The sequence below is a fragment of the Carcharodon carcharias genome, chromosome 6 (assembly GCF_017639515.1).
Source record: "Carcharodon carcharias isolate sCarCar2 chromosome 6, sCarCar2.pri, whole genome shotgun sequence".
Lineage (NCBI taxonomy): Eukaryota > Metazoa > Chordata > Chondrichthyes > Lamniformes > Lamnidae > Carcharodon > Carcharodon carcharias.
Genome location: NC_054472.1, coordinates 182,669,019 through 182,681,713, shown reverse-complemented (window position 1 = coordinate 182,681,713; position 12,695 = coordinate 182,669,019). Strand labels below are relative to the sequence as shown.

At 41.5% G+C, this 12,695-nt stretch overlaps 1 protein-coding gene across 4 annotated transcripts in view; it reads right to left on the bottom strand.

The window, feature by feature from the left end:
* Positions 1-12,695, bottom strand: part of stk3 (serine/threonine kinase 3 (STE20 homolog, yeast)) — a 425,519-nt gene that overhangs the window by 373,207 nt on the left and 39,617 nt on the right. The window contains exons 3-5 of one of the 4 annotated variants that reach the window (XM_041190246.1): positions 9,655-9,783; positions 9,409-9,522; positions 3,507-3,621 (exon numbers count right to left, since the gene is read on the bottom strand). In XM_041190246.1, coding sequence (XP_041046180.1) covers positions 3,507-3,563 — 57 coding nt within the window. In that variant the 5' untranslated portion in view covers positions 3,564-3,621; positions 9,409-9,522; positions 9,655-9,783. Of the gene's footprint in view, positions 1-3,506; positions 3,622-9,408; positions 9,523-9,654; positions 9,784-12,622; positions 12,653-12,695 lie in introns of all 4 variants that reach the window. The other 3 variants (XM_041190245.1, XM_041190243.1, XM_041190244.1) reach the window with 3 other exon arrangements.

Here is a 12,695-nt window from a genome sequence, read left to right as displayed (position 1 = left end):
ATGTGGAGGAGACCGCATTGGGAGCAACGAATGCAGTAGACTAAGTTGGGGGAAATGCAAGTGAAATGCTCCTTCACTTGAAAGAAGTGTTTGGGCCCTTGGACAGTGAGGAGAGAGGAAGTGAAGGGGCAGGTGTTGCATCTTTTGCGTGGGCATGGGGAGGTGCCATAGGTGGGGGTTGAGGAGTAGGGGGTGATGGAGGAGTGGACCAGGGTGTCCCGGAGGGAACGATCCCTACGGAATGCCGCCGGGGAGGTGAAGGGAAGATGTGTTTGGTGGTGGCACCATGCTGGAGTTAGCAGAAATGGCGGAGGGTGATCCTTTGAATGCAGAGGCTGGTGGGGTGATAAGTGAGGACAAGGGGGACCATATCATGTTTCTGGGAGGGAGGAGAAGGCGTGAGGGCGGATGCGCGAGAGATGGGCCAGACACGGTTGAGGGCCCTGTCAACGACCGTGGGTGGAAAACCTCGGTTAAGGAAGAAGGAGGACCTGTCAGAGGAACTGTTTTTGAAGGTAGCATCATCAGAACAGATGCGACGGAGGCGAAGGAACTGAGAGAATGGGAATGGAGTCCTTACAGGAAGCGGGGTGTGTGGAACTGTAGTCGAGGTAGCTGTGGGAGTCAGTAGGCTTGTAATGGATATTGGTGGACAGTCTATCACCAGAGATTGAGACAGAGAGGTCAAGGAAGGGAAGGGAAGTGTCAAAGATGGCTACCGACTCCCACAGCTACCTCGACGACAGCTCCTCACACCCCGCATTGAACATCAATGCATGGCCGTCTAGTGAAATATCACGATGGCACTTGGTGACATCAAGACGCTCGCCCGACGTTACCGAGCATTATTTTATGCACAGACATGCGGGGCCCATCTCTCGCACGTCAATGGGAAAATTCTGTCCCAAGAAACGGCTGAAGGCACTGGATACCGCAAAGGTTATGGGCCCTGACAATATTCCGGCAATAGTACTGAAGACTTGTGCTCCAGAACTTGCCATGCCCCTAGCCAAGTTGTTCCAGTACAGCTACAACATTAACTACTACCCGGCTATGTGGAAAATTGCTCAGGTATGTCCTGTACACAAAAAACAGGACAAATCCAACCCAACCAATTACTGGGGAGTAGACTCCCCAGCAGTCTACTCTTAATCAGTGAAGTAATGGAAGGGGTCATCAACAGTGTTATCAAGCGGCACTCGCTTAGCAATAGTCTGCTACTGATGCCCAGTTTAGGTTCCGCCAGGGCCACTCAGCTCCTAACATTATTACAGCCTTGGTTCAAACATGGTCAAAAGTGCTGAACTCCCGAGGTGAGGTGAGAGTGACTGCCCTTGACATCAAGGCAGCATTTGACAGAATGTGGCATCAAGGAGCCCTAACAAAACTGGAGTCAATGGAAATCAGGGGGAAAACTCTCCGCTGGTTGGAGTCATACCTAGCACAAAGAAAGATGGTTGTGGTTGTTGTTAGTCAGTCACCTCAACTCCAGGACATCACTGCAGGAGTTCCACAGGGCAGTGTCCTCAGTCCAACCATCTTCAGCTGCTTCATCAATGACCTTCCTTCCATAAGGTCAGAAATGGGGATGCTCGCTGACAATATCAGGATGTTCAGCACCACTCGTGATTGGTGAAGCAGTCCATGTCCAAATGCAGCAAAACCTGGACAATATCCAGGCTTAGGCTGACAAGTAGCAAGTAACATTCGTGCCACACAAGTGTCAGGCAATGACCATCTCCAACAAGAGAGAATCCAACCATCACCATTTGATGATCAATGGCATTACCATCACTGAACCCCCAAATGTCAACATCCTAGGGGTTACCATTGATCAGAAACTGAACTGGGCTAGCCATATAAATACCGTGGCTACAAGAACAGGTCACAGGCTAGGAATAGTGCGACGAGTAATCCACCTCCTGACTCCCCAAAGCCTGTCCACCATCTATAAGGCACAAGTCTGGAGTGTAATGGAATACTCCCCACTTGCCTGGATGAGTGCAGCTCCCACAACACAAGAAGCTTGACACTGTCCAAGACAAACCAGCCTGCTTGATTGGCACCACATCCACAAACATTCACTCCCTCCACCACTGACACACAGTAGCAGCAATGTGTACCATCTACAAGATGCACTGCAGGAATTCACCAAGGCTCCTTTGACAACACCTTCCATACTCATGATCACTATGATTTAGAAGGGCAAGGGCAGCAGATAGATGGGAAAACCACCACCTAGAAGTACCCCTCCAAGTCACTCACCATCCTGACTTGGAAATATATCACCGTTCCTTCACTATCACTGGGTCAAAATCCTGAATCTCCCACCCTAACAGCACTGTGGGTGTACCTATACCACATGGACTGCAGCGGTTTAAGAAGGCAGCTCACCACCACTTTCTCAAGGGCAACTAAGAATGGGCAATAAATGCTGGCCCAGCCAGCGAAGCCCACATCTCATAAATGAATAAAAAGAAAGTCTTTGTTGTAATTTAGAAGACACAACACCCATTTGCACACAGCAAGCTTCCACAAACAGTAATTTGATGTTGACCATATAATCTGCTTTGGTGACATTATTTGAGAATAAACATTAGCCAGGACACCTGCCTCAAAATAGTGCAGTGGGATCTTTTACATCCACCTGAGAAAGCATGAGCTGCCTCAGTTTAAAGTCTCATCCAAAATGCAGCATCGCCGACCGAGCAACACTTCCTCAGTTCTTCCAATGTTTTCTGTTAAGTCTCTGGAGTGGGACTTGAACCCACAATCTTTCAAATCAGAGGTGAGAGTGCTACTAACTGAGCTGCAGGCGACACTGACTAACATGCATAACTGAAGCTAAGGCGTTGAATGTTATTAATTCAGCTTCCTGGGGCTGTCAAGCTGACCCTCCAAGGCAGTAATCCCCGAGCAGCTTTCAGCACTTACTCATTTTTTAAAAGTTCTTTTTTTTCTGTCAGAAACAAGATACCGTTAAGACCAAACAAAATCCTTTGTGATAGATTTTAAAAGGGGGTAGAAGTGAGAAGAATAATTTCTCAAAATTGCAGAATGACCTAAATAAATTTTTGATTTCCGAACAAAACCTCCACAAAATGTTTGTAGTATTTAACTAATATGTAATGGCAAATACAAATCAGAAGAGGGCACTGTAATATTGAATATTTCTCAGGCTTTCAGTGAGGCCATATTTAAAAAATCTTGATTTTTTAAAACCATCTTGATCGCATAACAGCTGTAAACGCTAATCGACTAAAATAAAACAGCAATCATTCAGCACACATATCCAGTGTGCAAGTTATTTAAACGGTGGATATAAAGAACATTCTTCCATGTCAGAACAGGTGATTTAATATACATTAATCTAAAAATGTCATTCTGCAAAACACAAAGTTGAAACAAATATTTTCATATTTCTCACTCAGGTCACAACTTTAAATGATCTGCAAAGGGAAAAGAATATTCCATTTCAATTACATTAATAAATTTGGTGCACTTACAGTTTTGTTTCGTAGTCGGATAATATCAGAAACAGATCCAGCTCCACAATATTCCATAACTATCCAGAGGTCAGTATTTTTAAAATAGCTGCCATAGTAATTCACTACATAAGCACTGGGGAAAAAAAGCACAAAATAAGAGTTAAAAATCGTAATTTTCCCTTCATTCACACAAATGTTCCTGAACTCCATTTTAGATGAGCCATAAATAGCTGAGATAGCCTGTCACAGTCCCACCCCCTTTTAGCCCCTCAACAGCTTTATCCACAATACTATTGACCCATCAGATATTCCCCCGCATTAAAGAACAAATACAAGAGTTTCACACAATGCTATTCAATCTTCTGCTTGGAAAATGGTCCAGATAACATCTATATAAAAGCAAAAAAACTGCAGATGCTAGAAACCTGAAGTAAAAACAGAAAATTGTAGAAATACCCAGCAGGGCAGGCAGTACCTGTTGAGAAACAGAGTTAGGGCTTTGGGTTGTGATGACCTATTGTCAGGACTGGGAAAAATTAGATGTAACTGCTTTAAAGAAAGTACGTAAGTTGAGAAAGCGGGGTGGGTTGGAAAAAATCAAAGGGAAAGTTCTGTGAAAGAGTGGAAGATGAGAGATTAAATGACAAAAGATATGATGGTGCAAGGCAAAATGGAGGGTGGTAATGGGAGAAGTAAAAAAAAAGTCTCCAGAGGAGGTGTTAATGGGGAAATGCAGAAGCATTACCAACAGCTGTCATGAAAAAGCAGACAAAAAAGTTAGTAGGTAGTACACTCCAAAGTTGTCAAACTTTCAATGCTGATCCTGAAAGGCTATATGTAAAGCCTCATTGAAAGATCAGGTATGGTTGCTCAGTTTACTTTGAGTTTTATTGGGACAGTTCAGGAGGCTGAGGTCAGAGTGTTAGTGAAGTGGAGAAATAAAATTATAGGTGACAGGAAACTCAGGGTCACACTTGTGAATTGAATGGAGGAGTTCTACAAAGCCATCTCCCAATCTACGTTCAGTCTCACCAATATAGAGAAGACCGCAAAGTGTGTAGCTAATACAGAAAGAATTACAAATAAGTTGCTGTTTCAACTGGAAGGAGTGCTTGGGGTCTTGGGCACTAAGAACAGAGGAAGTAGAAGGGCAAATGCTAAAAGGTAACATCTCATGCACTTACATGGGAAAGTGTCGCGGAACTGGATGGGGGTGTTCAGGGTGACTGATGAATGGGCTGGGGTCTTGCAGAGGGAACGGTACCTTCAGAATGGTGAAAGGGGAAGAGAGATATGTTTGGCGTCGGCTTCACTCTGGAAGTGGCAGAAATGGCAGAGAATGTGTTGAATGTGGAGGCTGGTGGAGAGGAAGGTGACAACAGGGGAACCCTATAGTGGCTTTTGGAGGGGGGGGGGCATCCTCAGTAGAGGAAAAAGAAAAACATATCAGAAATGCAATTATGGAGGTTGCATCATTAGAACAGATAAAATATCAACTACTCTAGTATATTGTTTAATGTTAGAATGATAGTTTAGATATTGGTTCTCAGGCAGCAACTTTAAAGTTTATTTAATATAGAACAAAGTCTAATTTACTACAGCCATTTAGTTAATCACATACAAGTTAATGTACATACAGTTTCTAGTTCATCTCACATTGATTAAAAGAAAACAAGGGTCATTTATTTTAAATGTATTATTACTGGATGGGCATATTTCAAAATTAGCTTAGAGTAGTCTGAAAACACATTGTAAGGAAATCAGCACATGCAACTTGACATAAATGGACTCATCCATTGTGTAAGTATAATTGTGAGTGCCATAAAGACACAGAATGTAGATCTGATATTAGTGCTAACATTGTGCTTTCAAAGTGAGCTACTGGTCTGTAACCACTGAGGAATTAAGGTTAGCTTTTTAAAAAATAAATTCTGGTCCCAAGAGGCATAGTCATTTGGAACATCCATTTCAGTGAACAGAATTGTACTAGGTTGCACATTTTTAATGAATGGGACCCATATGTTATTTAAAAAATAGTAAGGACGATCCAAAGTGCATACAGAACCATTTCAGTGGGGTCAGTCCCAAAGATCCTTTGCCATGTTATCCCTGTGGGACTATTGGCTGACTTCCAGAAGAGACGGATGCACCTGCATCTATTACATAATCAAAATTTTAAGAAAATACCTTCAGGTGGATTAATTTGTACGACGTTGGATAATCCTGGCAGACAGATGGCTGAATAATAGTACTGACTAAGGATTTGATTGTGTGAAATATTACATTCCAGAATGAGACAATATGAAGACAGGAACAGAGTACATGGAATTAAGTGTCTGACTTCTTATATGCTCAAAAACATATGTTAGAAATAGCAGAACTGAGATTATTGAAACCAAAAGAAAAAGCATACATGAGAAATGCAACATTTTCAACTGGCTTTGCTTTCCTACTTAAACAAAATGCACACATCTCTTTGCCTGTCAGGAAATTTGCCAATATATATACCAAAAGCTCAAAAAGCCTCTATTTAGGTTACACAATTAGTGTAGGTTACACAATAAAGAAATGAATTTTTACGTTGCTGGACTCTTGTAGCTGGGAAAGTATCCCAAACATGGCAATTCTTAAAATTTAATTTGCAATTATCAAGGAGAGGATATTAATGTTGGGCAATAGAACACTTTCCCATTTCAAATATTCATGAACCTAACTTCACAGAATCACAGCGTAGTTACAGCACCGAAGGCCATTCGACCCATTGTGTCCTTGCCAGCTCTCTGCAAGAACAACTCAGCTACACTCACACACCTGCCTTTTCACCATCACCCTACAACTTTTTTTTCCAGACAACTAACCAATTCCCTTTGAACGCCACAACTGAAGTTTTCTCCATCACATTCTCAGGCTGTACAGCCCAGGTTCTGGGCACTCGCTACGCGAAAAGTTTTTCCTCCTGTCACCACTGGTTCTTTTGCAAATCTCCTTGAATTAACCCTTCCGCCAATGGGAACACTTTCTCCTGATCTACTTTACCCAGGCCCCTCATGATTTTGAACATCTCTATCAAATCTCCTCTTCAGCCTTTTCTACTCAAAGCAGGACAATCCACCTTTGCCAATCAATTCACTTAACTAAAGTCTCTTATCCCCAGAAACATTATAGCTTTTCTGGACCCTCGCCAATGCCTTCACATCATTCCTAAAGAGTAGTGCCCAGAATTGGACAAAATGCTACAGTTATGGTTGAGCCTGTATTTTATAAAGGTTTACCTTAACTTCCCAGCTGTACACTACGGGAGGGATTTTCCACACTCGCCCACCGCCAGGATCTTCCGGTCCTGCTGCAAGTCAATGGATTTCTGACTGGGGCGCCACCTCGCCTGTGGCGGGTCCCAGCCACAACGGGACTGGAAAATCCTGGCCCATGGCTCTGTTTATCAGTTCCAAGATCTCGTATGCCTTATTAACTGCCTTTCTCAACCTGCCCTGCAACCTTTAATGCTTTGTGCACATATATAACCCCAGGTACCCCTAGCGAATAAGAACACAAAGTGGAGACAACAAGCTCAGGGCGCAATGAGGAACGGTTCCTAATTTGGGAATCTGGTGTAGGCGAAATATCTCAGTTACATTTTTCAAGCTGTAATTTAGAGTAACAGTCAGGCTCTGAGTTAGAGCTTTATAAATGCCAGCTAGTTAAAATCAAAAGCAAAATACTTTGTATGCTGGAAATCTGAAATTGGAACAAAAAAAAAAACTGGGAAAATACATCAGGTCAGGCAGCATCTGTGGGCAGAAACTGAGTTAACATTTCATCAGAACTGAAGATAGAAAGAAATGTAAGAGTTTTTAAGCCAGTAGAAGGTTGTTTTGGTGGGGTGGGGGGGAGGAAGAACAAAAGAGAAAGTCTGTGAGAGATTGGGGGCCAAGGGAGATTAAATAACAAAAGATTTCCTGATGCAACAGCCAAAGAGAGTGGTAACGGATATTAAAGAAAAGTTGTAAAGAAACGAAGGTTGTATCCAAATGAGAGGCGAACTGTTACATAAAGACCATCTGAATTCAACATTAAGAGATAAAGAAAGAAACAAGATGAAGACTGACCTAGCAAAACAAAAAAGGGAAAATAAACACACAAAATATGATGGAGGCAGAGGTTATGAGCTAAAGTTGTTGAACTCAATGTTGAGGGGCTGCTTTTGCTGTCAATTCCATGTATGCACAGATGTACTGTTTTACTCTGTGACATCATTGCGAGCAACAGAGTAGGCATTGGTCAGGGGCAGAGATGTTTATCAAACAGTTATTAAAAACAGTGACTTAAAAAGCCTCACCTTCTCCAAATCAGTGGGGAGGAGGGGAGAAATGGAGCTGGGGATGGGATGGAGAGGCTTCTGATCCACCCAGTGATGGCCACAATTCCAGATTACAACCTCACCTCCATATCCTGCATTTGCAGCACTGGGGCTTCTTCTGGTTGGATGTTGTTCAAATCCCAAAGTCGTTCACCCAGTTTCTGAGCCCCGTGGCGGGCGGGCTGTCAGGGTGTGGCCTCCCCACAGTTTCAGAATCTCCTGCTCTAAAGCCTCTTCCCCTTAACTGGGCCTGTCACCAGGAAGAAGCTCCAGAGCTGCAAATGCAGGATATGGAGGTGAGGTTGTAATCCAAATTGTGCCATCACCTGGTGGATCAGAAACCTCCCCTCTCAATTCCCAGAAACCGCAGGGAGACAACACCTGAACTGCCTGCCCACCACGGGGCTCAGAAACTGGGTGAACAACTCCAGCATACAAATAAGATCTATTCGAATATGACACGGCACATTGTCTCCTGCAAATGACGTCATTGGTTTCTGTGCATACGTGGACAAGCATGCACGCATACATAGTCGGGTATTGGCAGCCATCTAGCACAGCCATCTTGTGTTGGCAGGAGACACAGTGATGTTGAGTCCAGAAGTTTATAGAGTACCAAGTCGAAAGGCAAGGTTCTGTTCCTCAAGCTTGTGTTGAGTTGCATTGGAACACTGCAGCAGCCATGGACAGAAAGATCAGTATGAGATCAAGGTGGAGAATTAAAATGACAAGTAACCAGAAGCTCAGGGTCATGCTTGCAGACTTGTAGACAGATGGAGGTAAGGTAGTCACCTAGTCTGCATTTGGTCTCCACAAAGTAGAGACGACCATATTGCGAGCAGCAATTATAGCATATGATCGAAATTACAAGTAAATCACTGCTTCACTTGGAAGGAATGCTTGGGGCCTTGGTCAGCAAGGAGGGAGGTGGTGAAAGGGCAGGTGTTGCATCTCCTGCGCTTGCACAGAAAGGTTAGGGATGGCTGAGGAGTGGACTTGAGTGTCGCAGAGGGAACAGTCCCTATGAAATGAAGGGAAAGGGCAGGTGAAGATGTTTTTGGTGGTTGCATTACGCTGAAGCAGGCGGAAATGGCAGGTGATGATCTGTTGAATAAGGAGGCTGGTGGGGTGCAAGGTGAGGACAAGGAAAACCTTATCCAAAGGAGTAGAAATAGGAGCTTTCCACACCGGTCCTCAAGCAAATCTGTTGTATAAAACCTAGATATAAAACCACATTAACAATTCTAGCATCAAACTGAGCTTCCTGAGCACTTCTGAAGCTTACATAAAAAATTTTTGAAATGCTGCAAGACTCTCAAGCCATTTAAAATCTCAAAGTGTGAAGCACAGTTCCTACAAGCAGGCATGTGCAGAGCCCTAAGAATTCAATACAGTGCCAGGCAGCATAAACAAGGCACCGCCTGTCTGAAACAGATTCTGTAGTTACTGGTCTCAGGCTGGTAGCCACAGGATTAACACATGCTTTGATCTTTGGCTATTGGTAGAACAGCTTTTAATTGTAGTCCCAAAGTACTGCATAAAAACAAAGATTGTTCAGAATACCAGTTTCAAAATGTATCTTCGAAAGAGAAGCACTGAGAAAGAACAGCAAGCGATCAAAGACAGATGTTCTGAACCCATGTTGCAGCTCTTCTACTTCAATTCAGTGGGCTTGATCTAAAAATAGTATGACAGCAGTTATAGCTCATCGAAATATTTACATGCTCACTGAATTATAACACTTGAGGTTAAACATCTGTAAAATGCACTATGCTGTTAAGTGAAATTACCACATTCCACTGCTCATACCTATCACATTGTTGCATTATTGAAATTTCCTTAATAATTTCCTGTAGGTCGGACTCCACTGGCACTTGCTTTATGGCAACAACTTGGCCAGATTCTTTATGGATTGCTTTAAAAACACTGCCATAAGATCTGGAAAAAAGAAAAGATTTTTTCAGATACATACCAAACAAATGAATACTTTAAAGCAAATTTTCAAAAGCTGTATTAATTATGTGCATCTCCTAATTATAATGGATAAAGTTAGTTCCATTCAATGCAAAAGATGCTATGTATTTACACTAACCCTTCTCTATCATAAAACATTTCTATTTGTTGAAATTATATATTATTTAACTATTATTATTTAAATGGAGAGCAATTGCAGAACTCTGGGATAGTGGGATCTGGGTGTTCTGGTACATTAATCATAAAAAGTTAGCATACATGAGCAAGTGATTAGGAAGACAAATGGAACTTTGCCGTTTATTGCAAGGGGAATGGATTATAAAAATAGGGATGTTTTGCTACAATTGTACCAATTCTACATTGGTGAGACCGCATCTAGAATACCATGTACAGTTTTGGTCTCCTTATTTAAGAAAGGACATAATTGCCTTAGAAGCCATTCAGAGAAGGTTCACTCAACTGGCTCTTGGGACGAAGGGATTATCTTACAAGAAATGGTTGGACAGCTTGGGCCTGTATCCATTGGAGTTTAGAACAATGAGAAGCAATCTTACTGAAACATAAAAGATGCTAAGGAAACTTGACCGGGTGGATGCTGAAAGGATATTTTCCCTTGTTGGGGAGACTGGAACCAGGAGATACAGTTTAAAAATAAGGGAGTCTCCCATTTAAGATGGACAGGGTGAGAATTATTTTTTCTCTCTGGGGATTGTGAAGCTATGGAATTCTTCCCCCGAGAGAGCAGTAGAGGTAGGGTTATTTAATATTTTTAGGATAGAGTTAGGTAGATTCTTGACTAACAAGGGAGTCAAAGGGTATACAGGATAGGTTGGAAAAGGGAATTGAGGCCACAATAAAATCAATTTGACCTTATCAAATGACAGAGCAGATTCAAACGGCTGAACTGCCTACTCCTGCTCCTAATTCATATGTTCGTATGGTAGGATTAAAACAAATCACAAAAAATATAAATTTACTTTCAATCATATTTATTAAGTCAATATTAAACACTGTTTATTTAAAAAGTTATGAAATTAATTTGTTATTCCAGCTGAGTTATTTTAACAACTTACAACAATTTAAACTTACATAACACCTTCAACATAATGAAATGTCCCAAGGCACTTTATAGGAACTTATAAAACAGAGTATGACACTGAGCCACACAAGGAGATATTAAGTCACATAACCAAAAGCTTGATCAAAGAGATATGTTTTAAAGAATGCCTTAAAGGAAGGAAGTGAGGCAGAAAAGCAGAGGTATAGAAGGGAATTCCAGAACTTGGGACGAAGTAACTGAAGGCACAGCTACCAATGGTGGAGCGGTTGGGATTGCACAAGAGGCCAAAATCAGAGGAGCACAAATACCTCAAGAGTTGAGGGGTCGGAGAAGATTATAGAGAAGGTCATGGACAGATTTGAAAACAATTATGAGAATTTTTAAACCAAGACATTGCTTAACTGGGAGCCAATGTGGGTCAGAAAGCACAGGGGTGACAGGATTTGCTGCAAGTTAAGATGTTTCAATCATCCCAAGCATGTCACATTGCCATAGAGATAGTGATTCCAACTGGACCACTTCATTAGAAGGTTCTTTTCTTTAATTTATCTGAGTTTGCTGACAGAATCAGGCAGTTCAGTCTGAGTTTTATGAGGGTAAAGCAGCTGGAAGATTTGCTCTAGCTTGCAGCTAGTGGAAGAAATCTACGGTTGTCTTTACAGAGCATTGTGGCAAAAATTTGTCAGCTTGAATAATTAACTCAAAGAGCTGGACAGAAGCTGTGGGAGCAAACTAGGAAAAGCAATCTATGCATGTCTAAAGCCAGGACAAGGAGCTGAAAAGTCCACAGTGATGAGGTCTGTAAAGATAACTGGGCGATCACTTAATCAGAAGCTAATGAAAATTATACCTCAGAATAGTTGGAATACTAAGGAGAATTAAAGTAAATTCCAGAGGGCTGTCACATACCTTTAGGTTGGTATCAGGAAAAGTGGATGAACCTTCAAGATTTCGTAAGATAAGGGAACTCTTTGGGGCAATTAAAAAGTTGAACCGAGTTTATAGCATGTCTTTATAAGTTGTTGCATTAAGTTAATAGTGATTACTTTGTTTAATTCTTAATATATAATAGATTTTGGTTTTGTTCAAAAACATCAACTCCTGTGGCATAGTTCTATCAGTTAATTGTTGGGTGCTCTGATTTCTTTTTTTCAAGGTAATGGTTCCTAACAGGATTGTTACAAAATGTACAGTCCCCAGAAGCCATGCAATAGCAATGGAAATTATTTTAGAATTGGAAAAAACTATACCTCTAATATAACCCTGAATTTAAACATAACACCGTTGATGCTGGAAAAAGAAACTACTCCAGTGCAAAAATATTTGTAATCCTTTGAGTGCCTAATTTGTTTGTAAACAAACAATAAAGCACACCAAAGCATATTCTGCTATTACAGCCTCTTAAATATTTCAAATTATTCTTGGATCAACAGGTCATTTGTTGAGCTGAAGCAAATATCAGCTTTTGAAACAAAAGCTTCCAGCTGTAGTCCCCTTTCCATTTCAAAGCTGAATGCGTGTCACTCAATGGAGGGAACAGATGCAGAGATTTTTTTCAACTTTCAGAAGCAGTCTTCTTAAAAACAGCCAGAGCTGTCAGTCAATTTAAATCACAATACAAAACATGACAGCAAGGGCTGACAAATCAGTTTTTAATGCATGATGGCACTTTTGACAATTAGAAAAGGATTGTAATACATGATAATAATTACAAAATGCTGGTCAATGTAAGGGTCAGCTTACCTTTGCAGGACAGATCCCTATGATGAATCACTGCATTAAAAACACATGTATATTACAATAAAACATCTAACAG